Below are 18,694 nucleotides of genomic sequence, written 5' to 3' on the forward strand. Positions count from 1 at the left end.
TGGACTGGAACGAACTTTGACCAGTGTGTCCAGTCTGGGTTAGTTGTGGTCATGTACAGAAGTGGAGTTTAATTACACTTTACACTCAAACTAAAAAGCATTTGGCGCATTTGAACATAATCCATGTTTCAGTGGCAGCAAGTACAGCAGCATGGGATTCTTTTGTTAGTAGGCAAGTCTGTTCTGCTTTGGTTCTTTATTGGCTGTAGTCTGTAGTTTTATGTGCAGAATACAAATGTGTCAGGGTCTTTTGAACAGTTTGAAATGTGTGTCTATGAATAGGTTGTGGGAAGGCAGAACAATGAGCTAAAGTAAAGTATCTTTTATATGAAGCAGTTGTGAAGAGAGAACATGACTTGAGAGAGGAAACAAGGGAAGAAAATGAACTCAAGATTTCCTGCTTGCATAGGGAAAGCAGTTTCTGGAAAGGTGTTCCAAAAGGCCATGAAAAGAAGGCCACATGAACCTGGCAAGAGAAAGAAGTGAGATGGTAATAAGTAGATCTGGTTAGTTAGAATTTGTTTGAACATTTTCAAGTGTCACAAGTATCACTTGTTTTTATAGCTGGATAAGTACAATTTGAGGAGTGTTTGACTAACTTTCAGGGAATATTTAATTATATTGCTGACCTATATTATATTGAAAACTAGCCAAGTTTTCCTTTGCTGTTAAATAATCCTCAGTATTTTTTTGTCAGAAGTCAGCCTTAACTGTCAGTCTGCATTTATGATGGAATATCAGAGCATCCATACCTTATTCCCTGATTAGGCCAGTAGGTACACAGGTAGCAGCATAGGTGTCTTTTTGTCCTGGCTGCCAAAGCTGGTCTTAGAGGTTATTAGAAAACTGGTTACTTTTTAGGTTTTAGATGTAAGTGTCTGTGCCTTCTCCAAAGATGATGTTCCATCCTTTACATCTCTCAATCCACTTCAGAACTTCCTTCCTGTTTATGGAGGGCTTTTGACGGATGACATAAGTCCTGCTGTTCAATTCACATGACATCATTTTAGTGCCGCCCAGTAGGTGTGTTTTCCTGCTGTTCCTTCTAGGAAAGTTGAAGCAGTTAACCCTATTATTCTGTCAAGCAGGTAGATGGTAACTTAACGAGGCATTAGCAAAAAGTTTCTTGCTTTATTAGCAGCCCTTGAGGCTTTTGGGGACTGATGTGCAGTTGCATTGTGTTGTTGACAGAGGATAGCTGGAGACAGTTGTGTAAAGCTGGTGGTTTAGGGTTCTTGTCTTGGAGTTGGGAATCTTTGAGGAAGTAACATCTCACTGTTGTGTTGTAGACAGGAGAAATTGTTGGAGGGGCATTAGTATGATGTTTCTGAAGAAGGATGGATTGAGAGCTTAGGGATATTAGAAAATGGAGGGCAGTGAGGCAAAGCTCCTACAGTAGAGTTCAAGCTTAAGAGAAACAAAACTTGAAAGCAAGAGTCTCTTTGAAAGTTATCAGTGTTGCATTAATTAGTTGTAATGTTGGAGAAGTAGAAGAAATATCTGGAACAAACAGGAAAAAGAGGAAGCTTTGCAGAATAGGAGATTACTCTGGTTTCAGAATAAATAATAATGAAAGAAATTAGCCTTTAGGAGACAGAATACTTGATAACAGTACTTAAGGTACAAAAAGTTATTAAAGGAAATAGTCTTGAAGAGACAATCTTCTAGGTCAGAGTGATTCTAGTTGCAGAATGTACCACCAAGACAGTCTGTTAAATTCCTGAATAATGCTTCTTTCTCAATTTTCAGATCAAGCGACAAGACTACTTGTCCTTGTGATTTCTTAAATGACAAGTAACAGGTTCTTAGATGTACTCATCTGGGCATGTTTGAATCGTATAATACCTAGCAGATTTTTTTTCAGAAGATAAAGTAAATTTAGTTAATTTAGTAGGTGTAAACTTAATGTTTTCTTGGTCCAGTGTCTGAAACTGCATTTAAATACTTTCTTAGAAGATAACTTGGAAATACTGGCACATCAGAGAAATTAGACACAACTTGTCAAGTTTGTTAAATGACTTCTGATAATTGTACTCTGCAAATTTTTTGTTGCAGTTTGCTGTGCTACAGTTAGTTCTACTTTTCATCATTCACCTACTTTGGAAGTAATTTTTAGTCGGTGATTTCTTAGATCTCAATTACTGCAAATATTACTAAGGGTGTTATCTTCAGTAATCTTTTGTGAAATATAGACATAATTGTATTAAATTCTGGTTAAGTTCTTGTATAAAATTATTTGAATATTCAGTTTTTCATGTAACTTACCATGGATAAGGGACTACTTTCAGTAGCTAATTTAGCCACTAAAAATGATTCTGAGACTGCTTACTTTTGTTAGCTTACTAATCCTACTAAAATTGAGGTTATAAACTGTATAAGTAGTTTTTGCCATGATGTAAATTTTTTTCTGAAGTTGTGAGGAACTTGAAGTGGTTTTTTCTTTAGGTTTATTTTTTGTAATATTTTCAGGAAATTAATTTGTCTTTTTGTGCTTTAGGAGCTGGTTCGAAAAGGGATACCTCATCACTTCAGAGCAATTGTTTGGCAACTTTTATGCAGTGCTCAAAGCATGCCAATTAAGGATCAGTATTCAGAGCTTTTGAAAATGACATCTCCTTGTGAAAAACTAATAAGAAGGGACATTGCTAGAACATACCCTGAACATGATTTTTTCAAAGAAAAAGATAGTCTTGGGCAGGAGGTCTTGTTCAACGTAATGAAGGTGAGTTGGTATTTCAGCCCTTGAAAATATATTAGCAAGAACATGCACCAGCTTGGATTGCTTTGTATATAGTGAATTTGCACCAGTTTCATGTGTTGTAAGTTTTTTTCAAGTTACTCTTTCTTAAACCATAGACATAGGAATGGTTTAAAAATTTTAGTTTCAAAGGCATTCCTGTAAGTCTTTTATATCTCACAAAGTAAAAACAAATTGGCATCAAAACAAAGTAACATACTAACTGCTGATAGTATAATGGAAAGAAGTGTGCCATGAATTAAAGTCTACAATGTTGCCCAAGAGAATATTGGCAATCAGAACTAGTATTCAGTTTGCAAGTATTTCTGAAGTACACATGGCAGCAGCAAATGGCAGCTACAAGCTAGTGTGCAGTTGTTCCAGTGCCCAAACACAAAATGAAAATGCCAATGTAACATTGTTTGCATTATTTAGTCTTCACTAGAGCTTAAACTTTGAAGGTCAGACTTTTCCCTAGAACATAGTTTCAACAGAAAAGTTGGCAGGTTTCCAAATCATAGTAATTTCTGTAACTCTAAAACAAAGACGCCACAAGCGTGGAGATCATCAGAATTTATCCATCTGTAAATAAAACTGCAACACCTGTTTCTCTGAACAGAACTTGTTTCATTGTCTGGTCTGTCTCCTATAAAAGTAGTACTTTGTGAGATTTGTATGCCAGTGGTCTCTTATCTTTTGGCACATTCCTGTCGTTGAAAACTGCCTGTATTTTTGGTAGGTATGCCTTAGTTTTAGCTTTGTAGGTGGTCAGAGAGCAGAGTTTGCAGCAGCAGGTAGAAACTAGAATGTCTGACTAAAAACTTCTGGATAGGATGTTTTGTTGGATTTGGGGAGAGGAAGACTAAGTTATTACAAGATAGCAGGATGAGCTATGATTACTTTTTATTGATAATGAGGTTTTAATTGTTGAGAGTATTAACTTTATTTCCCAGGCTTACTCTTTGGTGGATCGTGAGGTTGGATACTGTCAAGGAAGCGCTTTTATAGTTGGATTACTGCTTATGCAGGTAAAAATATTAAAAAATATGTGAACCTTTAACATCCATGCTAGACTGCATAATATACTGAGGTGCTTTTTTGGGAATTTTTGCAATGGTTTTCCTTCATAATTTCGTGACAATGGAGTTGTCAAGAGCAGCTGTTTACTCTGCAAATGAAATGAGATTTACTTTGTGTCATTATATTTGCCAAGATACTGTATTTGGAGTGGGAGAATATATTTATTTCTCAGAGCTAAGGTAGGATTACAGGCTTGCAAGCTATTTTAAGTGATATTTCAAAAATAAATGAACTTCTCATTTCTGTTCTATTACATGGAATCTCCTCAGAGTTCAAATGGAACTTCACAGTTGATTTGATTATCTTAAAGCTGCCTTTGTATTACTGGTTTTTGGTTTATGACAAAGTAGGGTATATGATAAGAAACTTGCAGATGTCCAATTCAGTTTAGAAATTATTTGCTAGAATTTAGCATATACAAAAGTTCATTGGAGTAATTGGCTGTAAATCCCTTAAACAAAACAAAAACCTCAAAACAAACAAACAACCAAAAAAACTCCACTGCGTGCACATGCACGCACACAAAAAACCCCAACCCTAAATCCTCCCAGGCATTTACTCTGATATATCGTTATATTTGTCCAGAGTTTTTAATGTGCTTTTTTATTTTTAATTTAGATGCCAGAAGAAGAGGCATTCTGTGTGTTTGTTAAATTAATGCAAGATTACAGACTACGAGAACTCTTTAAACCAAGCATGGCTGAACTGGGCCTTTGTATGTACCAGTTTGAATGCATGATACAGGTACATACAAAATCTATCAAACTTGCTCTTCAGTAACTATTAATGAGGAATGTGGGAATTACAGCTCAAGAGCAGGCATGTCAGTTGGCTAACAGGCTGTACTCTTGACAATAGCTAGTTCCAGAACTTCAGAAGTAAATGCATGTGGCTCTGTGAGCAATTTTTTTTTAACCTTTGGCAGACAGTAACTGGTTTTAAATACCAAAGCATGGGATTTGCTGCAGTTTAAGCATATGAATGTTTAATTCTGTTTGAAGACTCTGAAAGTCAAAGTCTTCATAGTTAATTTATAGTATCTTAAAAGATGAAAATTGGGAGGTACCCTCATATATAGAATGTTAATTGTTTTCAGATTTGGAATGCAGGTTTTTCCTGATCAGGCTGATGGAGAAAAATAGGTTTCTGTTTTGTGATCTAGTTTCTAACATGATGATCAGGGTTAGATATCACATAGCCTTAGATTTTGTCAGCTCTTTTTAGTAGCCCATTCTAGATATTACTCTGGGATTTACAAGCTTGACTTCCCTTTAGGATCAGGAAGTGTTTTTGTAATCTGCTTTCTAGGGTAGATATTCTATAGGACATTCTGTCTTGGGACTTCTGTTGCATGGTTCTTGGTAATGATGAGTCATATCTTTCCTAGTCCAGTTGCTAGTACAGACAGCTGCTAACTGTACTAAGTATCAATTATTTTCTTGTATTCAAAATTTGTCAAAAACATGTCTGCACTAAAACTACAAGCAGAACCTTAACACACTTGTGGTTTTTATTCCTCTTCTTTTCCAGGAACATCTTCCAGAGCTTTATGTGCACTTTCAGTCTCAGAGTTTTCACACTTCTATGTATGCATCCTCATGGTTTTTAACTATATTCCTTACAACTTTTCCACTACCAATTGCAACAAGAATATTTGATATCTTTATGTCTGAGGTAACTACTAAATACTCATATGTTATATTTCAAGAGTAGCTGTTGAAAGCAGTTATTTGGGTAGTGGTATAAATCCCATCATGATGGACAAATCTCATAGGCTTGCTTTTTATTTCTTACGCTGATCAGATTATTTTAAGGGAAGGTGTGTGCATTTTGTCAAGGAAGAGCAACTAAGTCATTGAATGTTGATACTGTGTGTGGCTTTGTGCTCTAAGCCTGTTGAAGTGTTCCCAAATCTGTTCTTTCTGAATGCAGTGTATTAGCATTGCATGCAGCAGGGACATCCATTTCTCAGTATTGTGGTGAGTTTACAGTGGAAACTAATGCTGCTTTTGGGCCAAGGTTAAAGTTCCTTAGGGATACGCAAGCCAAGAAGAGGGAGTGTTAGTAACTTTTATTGTCCAGATGATGATCAGTGCCAAAGAAATTTAGCGAATTATTCAGTGTCATTATCACAAAGACACCTATGTTGTGTTTAGGTTTAGAGCTTTGCATAATTATAACTAGTAACAAATCATAGCTTAAGCTTGCTCTGCAGTCATCTTTTAGAAAGCAGTATGTCCAAGGTGGATCCTTTCAGCTTGCCCTCAGGAATATCCAAGATAGGGTATATAGTGATACATTCCCTTTTATCTTTTTCAATAGTTTAACTGCATTGTACCGTGCTTTTTTGAGAAGTACTTGGGATTTTTCTACTAGATATACTTAGAAGGTTTGATAGAGCTAACCTAGAGAATTCCTGTCACTCGAGATTTTACCTCATCACTAACTTCTCTGAGGGGGATGTCTGGCATCAGGACAAATAGCCAGGCTGCTTGTCCTTGGAACAAAAAAAGAAACCCAGAAGCAATTTGTTGAGAGATTTTTTTTGGTAGCCCTTTTACTTGTGTTTACTTGGGTGAGATTTCCAATGTTAGTAAATAGTAGAATAATTCTGTACTGTTGACAATGCCACAAATAATTGTTGGATATTTTTTAACTTCTGTTTTCAGGGTTTAGAGATAGTGTTTCGAGTAGGTTTAGCATTACTTCAGATGAACCAGGCAGAATTATTGCAACTTGACATGGAAGGAATGTTACAGGTAAGCTATGGTTATAATAATTTTAAGAGATATCTGAAATGTGTAATGTATGTATATTTCCTTGCAGCTGTTAATTATATGTAATCTTGTGCTCTGATTGCTTTTAGCACTTTCAAAAGGTCATTCCACATCAGTTTGACAGTGGTCCAGACAAATTAATCCAAGCGTCTTACCAAGTCAAATACAATGCAAAAAAGATGAAAAAGTAGGTATAACATTTTGAGAAAATAGATTATACTGTTGCTGAGTTACTGCTTGTTTACCCTTAAGACTTGTTATTTATTCAATGTTTTGTTTTGAATTTTCCATCCTTAAATTTTTTGGGGTTTTTTACTACATAAACAATTAAAACTGAAGTTCTCTCTGCAAAAAAATTATTCTAAAGTAGTATTTGCTATTTTTCTTAAATATAATAAAGCTAGGTCTCATTTACAAAAATAACTAAAAAAGCTTTTGAAGAAAACTGCAAGTTATGGGGAATTACAGCACTTCAGTAAAAAAGGACTGAATAGGAAGGCTGGGTAGGGGGTGGTTTTTTGGAGAGAGGGGAGATTATTTTGGTTTTCTTCAGGGTGAAGCAGGGAAAGGAGGTAAAACTTTTATGATCTGGCCTAAATTCTAAAGATTTTAGTTCTCAGGAACTGGAGAAGTATTCAGTATTCACGGTGCTAAGGAGTGCATTTATGGTCAAAATCAGTGCTGTTTAAAATATAAATTGATAAAACTTTGTAATACCATTGACAACAGTAAAATAACTTTTATTCGGGGTTTGAAATCTTGAGAATACCACATATTACCACTACTGTTGTTGTTAAGGTTAGCTGCATGTCTCTTCTGCCTTTGGTAAATTTTGGTTTGATTAGCCAAGCTGCAAATACTGTGATTTGCCAGGGTTAAGTTTGGTGGGTCACCCATTGGCTGTAACTTACTGTACGTTCACTGTTGCACTGCAGGTTGTGCACAGGGTCTTCCAAGCTGAATTTGTCCATCTTTTTCTTTTTTTTCTGTCAGCAGCCTATGGTCAGTAGAGTGAGCAGTCTTCTCTAAAAAAGAAGTAACAACAAAGCTTTCAGGAAAAAATATTTTCTTTGCAAACCAGTACAAGTGTATGTAGTTGAAAATCCTACCATTCCAAGTCTGAACTTCCTGGTCTGCCTTCTGTAGAGGCATTGTTATCTCAGCTTGTAGGTTTTTCTTGCCACGTTTTTCATTGGGACAACTTTGGTTTTCTGGGGAGAGGCCAAAATTGTTTTATATTTAAGGTATTTTTCTCAGATTTCTTTGCATTTTTTTCTTCCAGGCTTTCCAAGCTCTGATTTCTTTCGGCTGAGTCTATTGAACTGATGATTGTATTACATAAAGGGGTTAGTACAGAGTAGCTCCAAATTGCTGCCACTGTAAAGTATTCAAGCAAGCTCCTGCACTTCAGAGTGCTGGTTCAGTCTGTTCATAATCTACTGTGTTTAAATTTAGTGCCCAGTCTAAGCATTTACAGGAGTGCATTTCAGAGAAAATATCAATGATCTGTGTCTCTGTTCTGCTGTTTTTAGGTATTACACCAACAAGTAAATTATCCTCAATGTTTCTGATCATAATTTACTATTTCTAATTTTTAGGCTAGAAAAGGAATACACTACAATAAAGACAAAAGAAATGGAAGAACAAGTTGAAATTAAAGTAAGGAATCCTCAACAAATTTATTCATAAATAAGTTTAATTCCTGGATGGGGGGTTACATGTTTGATCTCTGCATGTAGTAGGACATAATTAAGGTCCCCAAATTATTTTCTTTCAGCATTTATGTTTTGGTATCTTTTCATAAAGGACACCTACAGTGAAATTATTGAGACTTCTGGTGGACACTGAAAAACAAAATCTTCGGAGACCCACTGCACTTATATTTTTATTATTTCCTGCTGATAAAAGCTTAGTAACAGATGCTCTCTCATTTGTCAGAGGTTCCAAATATGCTGGTTTAGATGTAGGTGCTCCACACAGGAGGTTTGTATGACACGTTAAGATAGACTTTGTCAGAGTGCACTTGAGTGGTTTGTCTTTAAGATCTTGATTTTTTTTTTTTTTATGCATTGAACCTAATTGTAGTTTCTTGTGTCTGCAGTCACTTTTTCTTTTGGTGCTTTTGCAGTTAATACAAACTGGGGGGGGGGGGGGGGAAGCCAACCTGCCAGTGCAGTTTTTTTTTCCCTTTTACTAACTGACCTACTTCCTGTATGTACTTAATCATTGCATCTTTTTGCTTTTGTGACATAAATAGGCTTTTGATACCTTTTTTCCTATTTCACTTTTTTTTTCACAGCATGTTTGATCTGGATTTTCTTCCTTGTGTTTTTAGCCAGTTCTGTAAGAAAAGACAGTGGGAGAGATGATGTGCAAGTGCATTGTATAAAGCCTTGTTGAGGGAGTTAGGTAAAAGTCTTCCTTCTTCCTGTCCACTGGTAATCATTTTGCCTTTCAATATCAGTTTTTAAGGCATCAGTTCTTCAGGAAAATGACTGTGAGATGCACCTGTGAGCACAAAGGTATTAGGAGTCTTTTCAGGCAGTTTGTTATTGTACTAGGCAGTGAGGCATTTAGCAGCCTGAATACCTGCTGTAACAGCAGCTGAAATCAGATTTTCAGGGCTCAAATGACAGCTATTTGCAGAACAGGACAAAATAAAACCATATGAAAGACAGCTGTAACTTTAGATTCCAGTATACTAACTCATATCAAATCCTTTCCTGGTTCTTGCCACCACCACCCCCCCCCCCCCCAAAAAAAAAGAAGGCAACAAAAAACCTCCCCAAAATAAAAACCACCAAGCCAACCCAAAAAAAAAACAACCAAAAAAACCCCAACCAGTCAATGCAAAGCTGTCTGTTTCTAGGCCGTACTTTGGGACTTATGTAAATAATTTCTGACTTATCAGAGCTTTCTGACTTATCAGAGCTGCTTAGCAGAAGAGGCTACTTCAGGGGAGATAGAAAAGCATATTTTGAGTTTGCCTTTTAGCCTGGCAGAATAAAGTGTTTACCGAACTGATACCCAATGCCCTGTTCTGAGAGGTACGGATCTTCTTCTATCTGAATGCTGACTGCTAAAATATACAGGAAATTCACTGGTAAAGTATAGAGTTCAGAACAATTCTTTCCTACTTCTGAGACATTTGAGGTAATTCTCAGTATAACCTTACAGATTAATGTAAATTCTTGTGAGGAAAAGGAAGAAAACCTTGTAGCTGCCTCATTAGCCTGTCCTAATGCAGGGAGTGCACTTCATGTGCCTTAACCATGAAGACTTTGGCTCTGTTTATGAAAGGGAGGCTGTCAAGTCTGGTGTGGGGTTAAGCCCTGTGGTTCACCTGCAGACATACTGCGTTCAGCTAATGCAACACAGATGCTTTCGCATAACATGAGATGTGTTCTCATTTTTGCTGTATCAAGCTGTTTAAACTTGTATTTTGAGCTAGTACATCATATGAAAGGATGTTAAGAAGGTCACTAATTATTTTTGTATTTATATTGATTTTCATGGATGTGATGAAATAAAAATGTTAGTTTGCTTTATCAGACTTTCAATTCATAACTTGAGAAATGGATTTATGAACTGTTTACCTTCCAGAGGTTACGAACTGAAAATAGACTACTCAAACAGCGCATTGAAACACTAGAGAAAGTAAGTATGCTGGGGACTAGATTTAATCTGTGTTAATTTCGACTTTAATTGATGGCAATTTCATTCTATGAAATGGGAATGTCAGAATTATAGTTTACTGTTCTCCTGATAATCTCTGGTGTTTCCTAACAGTGCTTAGCCAAAACATGGCCATCACCAAGCAATTAAGGTCAATGCTTTAAATATGTAGGGTTATGTCTGCTTCTTAGTGATTATAAAATCAAACATTTTGAGATACCCAACTTGTGTTGTACTGTTTTCTTTCTGAATTAGAAGCATATGTTCAAAGTCCAGAAGACTCCATGAAACAGTGGACTGCTTGTTTGGAAAAGAGTTCATTGTGAGAGAATGCTCAGTTTTGAAAATCTGAAGTTGCTTGGTGTTTTTATGTAGGAGCAAAATGACAGACCTACCAATGACCAGAGAGATGTTGCAGCATTCACATTCAGAACAGGAACACTGCCATTCATTTGTTCTATGTAGTTTTGAGGTTTCATGGCAATTTTGGGTACATGGTGGGGAGAATATCTAAAGATTTATTTCTCGTATGTTTAGTCTTGTTAGAGTTTTGTTAGTTTTTTTTGTAACTGACTGAAACTTCAAAAGTATGCATGGGGGCTGCTGTGGATACATTGCCAACATGAAGGCACTGTTCTCCAGTGGCCTCTCCTGTATCCTGGTATCACACTTCCTGTGGCAGATTGCATCTGAGCTGCTCTGCTCAGCAGTGAGAACATTCCTGTCCACCTTAAGCACAAACAGGGACCATCTTCCAACAAATGGAATTGAATGCTCTTGTGAGTCACAAACAGTTGTTCATGTTTCGCAGGGAAGAAAATGGTAACGTTTCAGTTGAGAGTGACATAATTGAAAGATGTTACACTTCAGATGTTAAACCCCATTGCAATTTCTGGAAAAGCAGTCTATGTCAAATTCTAAATAACTGATTTCAGAATTTAGTTTGGAAAAGACGCATAATAAGGACACATTGTGAAATTTGTGACCAAAAATACAATTCTGTGAACATTTTTGTTTCTATTATTGGAGGTTTATAAAATGACTGGAAAAGAGCAGGCTCTCTTTGGGAAGCTTGAAGCTGTAGTGAATCATTTCAATACCCTTGGCAAATATATAATAGTTAATATCCTTGTTTTATACTTAACTCGTAGAGGTTTGAAATATTTTCTTTTTTTAATTATGAAGTCCATGATGAACTGCTAGATGCTAGTGCTTTTGCAAATTCTGTACTTAGAATTTCGGAATTCACCTTCAGATTATCCCAGTCTGATTGGAACGAAAACATTTCAAAATGGGAAAATATTATCTATTAATAAGAATTTCTGAATATCATTATCATTGCAACATTTGAAAAACAGATCATAAAATGTGAAAAATACATTAAGTTCTGTTGGAAACTTATTTTTAAAATATTTTTCCATCATTCAAACTCATCTAATTTAGTTGTGATTTCCTTAGTGTACCTTAACTTCTAAGCAATAGCTCTTATCTACTAATTTGAACTTGAATTTTAATAAAAGTTTCAAGGACAAAGAAGGTCTATGAATAGATGTGTTTCTCTGTTGTAGAATGTTCAAAAAATTGAGTGGTTTCAGAGGTGATAAAGTAGAAATTAATTAAATGCAACTGCAGGCCCGTAGTGCTTGTCAGTGTGTAAAAATGAAAATTTTTCTTGCAAAAGTTTCGCAAGGAAAGAGAATCTATGAACTGCTCAATGAGTTACTGCAAGAATTCAGTAAAATAAAACATTAGCTGTCATAGTTGACATTTCCTGCTTGTCTGTCAGTTTGCACCATTTAACTTCCCTGCTTCATCTTAGTGGAAGCTGTAGTTCTGCATGAGTGCCTCAGTGCTTAGTGGAGTTGCCTCTGTGCTCAAATTATACCTTTGTTTCATGTTGTAAGGGGACTGTAGATTGTGTCTTGGATCTATCTATTAGATCATATCAGATAATGCTTCAGTAACTTTTGTTAATTTAGGGAAGCAAGCCATTCAGATAGAAACACCCAGTCTCCTGTAGGTGAATTTTAAGTGTTACAGTAATCTGAAACCTTTTTGTATCAAAGATGGACTGTGTTAAATCTATTGCAGAAAAGGCTGCTTCCTGAGACTTTTAGGCTGATTTGCCTTCATTGATATGAAGAGTTGTTAATTTTGCAAAAAGAGCTTGCACAGAAAATGGGTAGAATTTGGGCATTTTCTTTCTATCAGCTCTTGGTCTTTTTTGTCACTATGATCAGCCCCTTGTTTTTTGGTTTCCTTTTTCCTCATTCCTATCTGAATTTTTCCTTTGTAGGAAAGTGCTTCCTTGGCAGATAGATTGATACAGGTATAGTCTTTTAGTCTTTTACTGTATGACTCTCTTCCTACTCATAAAAAACCCCAACTGCTTTAATGCATGCGTATTTGCATGCCGTATTCTATCCTTGCTTTGCTGATTTGGAATAAATACAGAGCTAATATATCTTGCTAGAAACTTGTTTAATTTTGTTTACTAAAAATATATAAACCCAATATCTGCACGTTAGAGTAATTTTCCTAACCTATTGTAATTTTTTGTCCAAATTCCTGTGGCAAATGGATTCTATGACACTGTATTAACAATGAAATTGAATTATCGTGACCTTCAATCCGTGCATGTACAGCTGAGTAATAATGCATGAAAGGAATTTTATTGATCGCGAGTACAAAACTGTGCTTGCTAAATGGTTGCTGAACTTAGTACTTTATTACAAAAGCAGCTGTTTAGTACTACCTTGTCCTAAAATTTCTACCAATTGTACTCTGTGCTGTTTGCAAAACCAATCTGATGAAATAAGCAGCTACGCATCATAAAGGCAGTTTTCCTTGGATTTGTCATAAGTGCTTAAAAAAATAAATTATGTCCTAAGGGACAAGTGACAAGGGCCCAGGAGGCTGAGGAAAACTACCTCATAAAACGGGAGCTGGCCACCATCAAACAGCAGAGTGATGAGGCCAATACTAAACTGGAGCAAGCTGAGAATACCATCAGGGAGCTCCAGCAACAGCAGCAATGGGTAAGGAGCCTGGCAGCACATCATCTCATCTTTTTCACTCACTTGTGTTTATTTTTCCTCATCATTACATGACATGGTCTCTGTGCTGTCTTTGTAAACCCCTGTTCATTGTGATTTGCATTCCTAAAATGACACAAATTTGATTAAATCAAATTTTGCTCTGTTCTACTGATAGATGAGATTCCTAACCCTGAATAGATGTAAGTTATGAGTTAATTTAAAAAACTAAACAATATACCCACAATGAAACGCACCAAGCAAAAAACTCAAAAAACCCCCACAAACTGACCCAAAACCCTTCCACCAAAAAAGAAATACTAACAAAAAGCCACACATACAACCTCTGATAGCTCTTAATGCTAAGAATCTAGTCATTGCAAGTTGTGTCACTCTAGCTACTCAAATTTGAGAATTGATTCATAATGCCTTTACCTAGTGTATCATTTAAGTCAGTTTCTTTCATGTTAATGTTTCTTCTATGTACCTGTGTTTGTTTTTTTCTGAGTATGCTAACATTTACTGCTTGCTGTAGAGAGCATTGTAGAAGAGCATTGTCCCTGATTTTGGAACTACAGAACTTGATTAAAAAGTGTGGGTTTATGTGCATATGGAGCAGGAAAATAATTTTTAGTAGCCCTGTATAGTACTGTATTTTTATGCACTTGGGGTTTTAGGTAGTAAAATGTGCAAGACTTCAGACTTGCTGTGAGACTGAAGTTACTTCCCTTAAGACACTTAAAGTGCTCAGTATCTTCTCTTCGGGGATACAGGGGAATGCATTTTAGCATCTTCAGTTGCTGAATAAACTGTGGACTACTAGTGTTGATGTGAATATCCTCATATTGTTTTAAGTAAGTGGTATCCGAGTGTATTGTCTGGAATCTTGGGAATGTCAGGTGTATGAAATATGATTTATTAGAACTACAGCATACTGCAGCTACTTAACCAGGTTTCTTAAGGTCAGTATGTTTGTTTTACACCTCTTCCACTAAAGCTCTAGAAATACCTGTGTCTCCTATTGGAACGTAAAGATGAGATTCACTGTTAGACTGAAATCACAACTTAAATGCAATGTTCTAGAACTAGTTTATTATGTCTGTTTAATGCATTTCAGTGTAAAAAAGAAACGTATTTCAGAATACTTGCAAGAAGTGATTATTAAGCTGTTACTCTCTCATGTGAAATGCTGCTTTTTATAGAACTTTAGTAATTTCTTTGGGGGAAAAATAGGAAGAAATTATGATTAGGAAAATGGGGATGGTTTAGTGATGCTTTTCAACATTTTTAGATATATTGTAATCTTTCAAGTGAAATGCAATGAGAAGTGTTTATAGACTTTTGGATATATATATAGCTGTTTATTGTCTGATTACAATAGTGTACACACCTTTGGAATATGTTTTTTAGAGCCATCCATGTTAATGACCTGTATGCAATTAAAAGTTATTAGAAGACTAAGATACTATTATTTATTTATTCATTAATTGGTGGGAATATGACTTTTAAAGCTAATGCCTTTAATTATGCCGGGGACCTTATTGAGTAGCAATGCTGGGGAGGCTTGACAGGTTGTCTAAGTGTGGGAATTGATCCTGAGCAAAACCTTAGGTATCTGTGGATTGCAAAATTGGCTGGGTTGGTGCTGTGAAGGCAGACAGCTGGGCAATTACTGGAGGAATGGAGAGTAAGTCAAATTAAGCACGATTCCTTCTTTCCATGCTTGCAGCATTGCTTTTCTCCACTTGATCATGGCTATAGGAACTCGTCTGACTATGTGTGTGGAACTGAGACTGTAAATCCATGTGGTTAGAGACAGATTTGTGCCTAATAGCTGGCTTATTCTGAAGCGTAAGGAATAGCACTGTGGTTTTGAGACCCATCGGAGTTTTACACCATGGTGAAAGCGTTAAAATGGTTTAAGTAAGGAGTGAGTGTTCGCGAGATTCTGCTGCATCAGTAAGACGTGTAATAGAACAGCCTTTTAACTGTTTCCAAGCATGGAAGTGGGAGCAACAAATAGAAGCAGCTGCGTGCATTTAGGGCGCCACCTGGTGGGAATGCATGGATTTATTTGGAATTTTTGCATTTTAGTGTACACTGGTGATTTTTTGCCACTTGCTAGTGCCAATAGCTTTTTTCTTGGCAATACTCCTTTTCAGTATTGTCTTGCAAGTATCTGATTTAATATTTTTTTTCTCTAATTATTTCAGCTTTGTTTTTAGCAAAAATGATTGCACTGTAAACTTGTAAATGACTGCATAGTTTATCTGTACTTATTTAAAGATACAGCATCTATTGTACATATTTTTATCATCTACATCTTTTTCAGTGTCAAATTGATTGTTTCACCATGATAGAAACCATAACGTTTGGACATGAATGTCTGAATACAAATGTATAAAAAGAACTGCCTAAAGGTACTTGCAGCTGCCTCTTCTGAGCAATACTGTGGGATTAAAAAAACCCACTGTTTTGTTGGTAGCAAAAATTATCTAAACAATAGTATTTCTAAGGTTAACATACCCTTGTAAAAAGGTTATGCATTTATATTTGAGTATTATCAAGGGTTCGTGCTGTCTGCATGAAATTGAACAGCATAGGTTGGATGGCTTAACGGTAACTCGTAGAGGTACTTACTGGGTTTGTGTCTGAAGAAATTCTCCCCTGCAGCACTTCTGAATACAGAGGTGGGTAGAGGAGTATTCTTTTGATCAGAAGCCCAAATTACACACAAGTTTATTTCTTCCTGTGCTAAAGTACTTATAGGGAGTTTTTAGTTGAACCAGAACGGCTTCATTATGAAGTCTGGAGTCTACTAAAAGAGGTAATCATGATACTAACGAATGATACTAATCTGTCTTTGGCTTGTCTAGTCTTTAAATGTAGAAACTTGCCAAAGACAAGTCATGGTGGCTTACCAAATGATTAAGAGGAAGGTGGCTTCTTCCTCATACCGCTAGTAAATCAAGAACTGCATAGAGGAAGTTGTGCCTGACTTGAACAAAATACAGACTTTTCTTTTGAGGCATGCTAAGAGCAATGGTATTTGAGGAGTTAGGGGAAAGGGTAGTCAGCCTATTGTAACTTACTCCTGATAATTATGTGCTGAAGGTTTTATTCCCTGTTCTTTTCACCCTTGTGTTTCTAAATGAGAAGGGTAGCTTTTTCCTGAAGGTAAACACCTCCAGAATGCAAATCTTGTCTTTCCCAGTGACACTGTACTTGCCAATGATTACCCAGTTCATCAGTTGGAATGCTTTAAAATTGAACCTGATTAATTGGAGGCTAATCAAGCTAAAATTAGTTCACATCTTATTTTTAAATAGGCTCTTCAGCTATATTATGTGAAGATAGAATTTTAATTGACTAAGCATTCAGATGGAAGCATATGCATTTTGCAAGGTAATTTATAGTGATGTATTTGGTTATTGTTACAGCAACTTCATAATGTGTAGTTTCTTTACAGGAACTCATGTTAAAATGACTGATAATAATTAAGAACATAGTAATTGATGTTGGGAGTATGTGCTTGTAAATGAGTGTTGCAGCTTTATGGAAGGCTTCACTTTATTTTTTACAGTATACTTTCCTAATACTATGTTCTAATTTGCAACCAAAAAGCAGAAAATAAGAATTCTGTATTTAGTGAAGTACTATAGTTAGTGCTTAAATGTGTAAACAAAGTTAGCTGGGCAGCTGCTGAATCAGCTGTTAATTACTCTTCAGTATAGTGTACTGGAGAACCATTGTGTAATTATATCTGTCATCAGTGCAAATAATACTTGGTATGGTTATGTTTAAGAAAATTTGGGTGGAAATAAATCCAGTTGCGTGAAGCCAAGCAAGAACTTGTTTCTTTCAGAATTAAATGGCTGTAGAACTACAGTTTTAGTCCTTTATATTACATGTGTCTCTTCAACATAAGCAAGAAAGTGTTATTGTGGTTAAAATGTTTGGCTGGTGCCTGAAAATCTGTATTTGCATTGTGGCTTTTGTCAGAAATTCTAGGGCTTAGGGAAAATATATAAAAGCAGATTTTTTTCTTACAGTCAGTTTAAAAGTTCTTTCAAACATTGTTTTAACTATAAACTTGTGTTACCTTTATATACTAAATTATTGAAATTGTGCTTTGTTTTACTAAGCAGTAAAACTCACAGCTTGTAATTTGTGAGTCTTGTTTTCTTCAGTCTGTTCTGATCTTGGCTGGGGTTTTTTGCTGTATATCAAGACCTGATTTAGAGTTTGTTGTGGCTAAATAAATAAGTACTCTTAACATATTCCTTATGCAGGTGAAATCTAAAGACAGATTTAAAGGCATGACTCGTGCTTGAAACTGGATTAATAACTTTTCTTACCTTCTCCATTACTAATTATTTGATAAACATCAATTAGATTTTTATAGAATACACTTACATTATTGCAAAGTCAGCATGTATTCAGCTCTTCAAATCTGCTTTTTCTCTCCATATCCTGGAAAATACTAGTGAACTTCTTCCCTTGCAAGAGGGAGAACACTGCATTTGTTCACATTCTGTATGTACCACAAACAGAATCTGGAACAAGAAATGTAAAGTCCATCTAAGTTGCTGTGTGTATCATGGGATAAACTTGTACAAACAGCTGGGGAATAAAAAAAGAGTTGTTCCCTCTTTTCTGCCTCTGCATGGTACATGTGGTACTTGGGTTGCTACATGATGTGAAGCAACTGTAGAAATTAATCAGCATTGACCACCATCTTCTTCCTTATGCTCAAATCAGGTCTGCCTCCACTACTTGCTGAGGCAAAACCAATGTGTGGGTTGAAAATTAATATGAATTAGATTAGTATTGTATAAGGGAAAATTAATATTAATGTACAAGGATCATACTATTTCTGTGTGTGTTCAGGTGCACAGTTAAGTAGGCCTCATACTTAAGTGGATGGTATCAATGACACTAAAAACTTCCTGCCTGAGCTGTCTTTGCCTTTTAATGCTTTGTGCATATCCCCTCCATTACAGCTTCCTGCAGGTACATATATACAAGAAATACAGTAAACTCTAACACTAAGAGTAGTGTAGATTTTGAATTTGGATTGTACTGTAAGTCATGACAAAAGGTTTAGTTGGCATGCAGAAGTATAAAAGCAAATGAAAAAATTATTTCCTTGACCATGTAGTTACATTTAAATCCTCGTTTTGGCCTGTTTGCCTCTTATTTGTATATTAAAAGTCAGGGAATGTCACACCCTAACAGAAGCATGTGGAACTGAAGACTTCTGTTCATTTTTTTACTGCTTTTTAGATGCATAAAACTAAATTGTTTGATGCAAACATAAAGTAAGACACAGATGTATCTTTAGTATAATGAATAATCTTTTTAAAGTTGAATTGTTAATTTAAACTTAA

General features: G+C 35.8%; 1 protein-coding gene across 7 annotated transcripts in view; it reads left to right on the forward strand.

Moving 5' to 3' along the window:
- Window positions 1-18,694, forward strand: part of EVI5 (ecotropic viral integration site 5) — a 77,299-nt gene that overhangs the window by 20,123 nt on the left and 38,482 nt on the right. For 5 of the 7 annotated variants that reach the window (XM_069022758.1, XM_069022762.1, XM_069022766.1 and 2 more), the window contains 10 exons: window positions 2,498-2,722; window positions 3,691-3,765; window positions 4,436-4,561; window positions 5,348-5,491; window positions 6,487-6,576; window positions 6,684-6,781; window positions 8,193-8,253; window positions 10,198-10,251; window positions 12,566-12,598; window positions 13,161-13,307. In XM_069022758.1, the coding sequence (XP_068878859.1) occupies window positions 2,498-2,722; window positions 3,691-3,765; window positions 4,436-4,561; window positions 5,348-5,491; window positions 6,487-6,576; window positions 6,684-6,781; window positions 8,193-8,253; window positions 10,198-10,251; window positions 12,566-12,598; window positions 13,161-13,307 (1,053 nt within the window). The remainder of the gene's footprint in view (window positions 1-2,497; window positions 2,723-3,690; window positions 3,766-4,435; window positions 4,562-5,347; window positions 5,492-6,486; window positions 6,577-6,683; window positions 6,782-8,192; window positions 8,254-10,197; window positions 10,252-12,565; window positions 12,599-13,160; window positions 13,308-18,694) is intronic. The other 2 variants (XM_069022763.1, XM_069022764.1) reach the window with 2 other exon arrangements.

This window comes from Aphelocoma coerulescens, chromosome 8, assembly GCF_041296385.1.
Source record: "Aphelocoma coerulescens isolate FSJ_1873_10779 chromosome 8, UR_Acoe_1.0, whole genome shotgun sequence".
Lineage (NCBI taxonomy): Eukaryota > Metazoa > Chordata > Aves > Passeriformes > Corvidae > Aphelocoma > Aphelocoma coerulescens.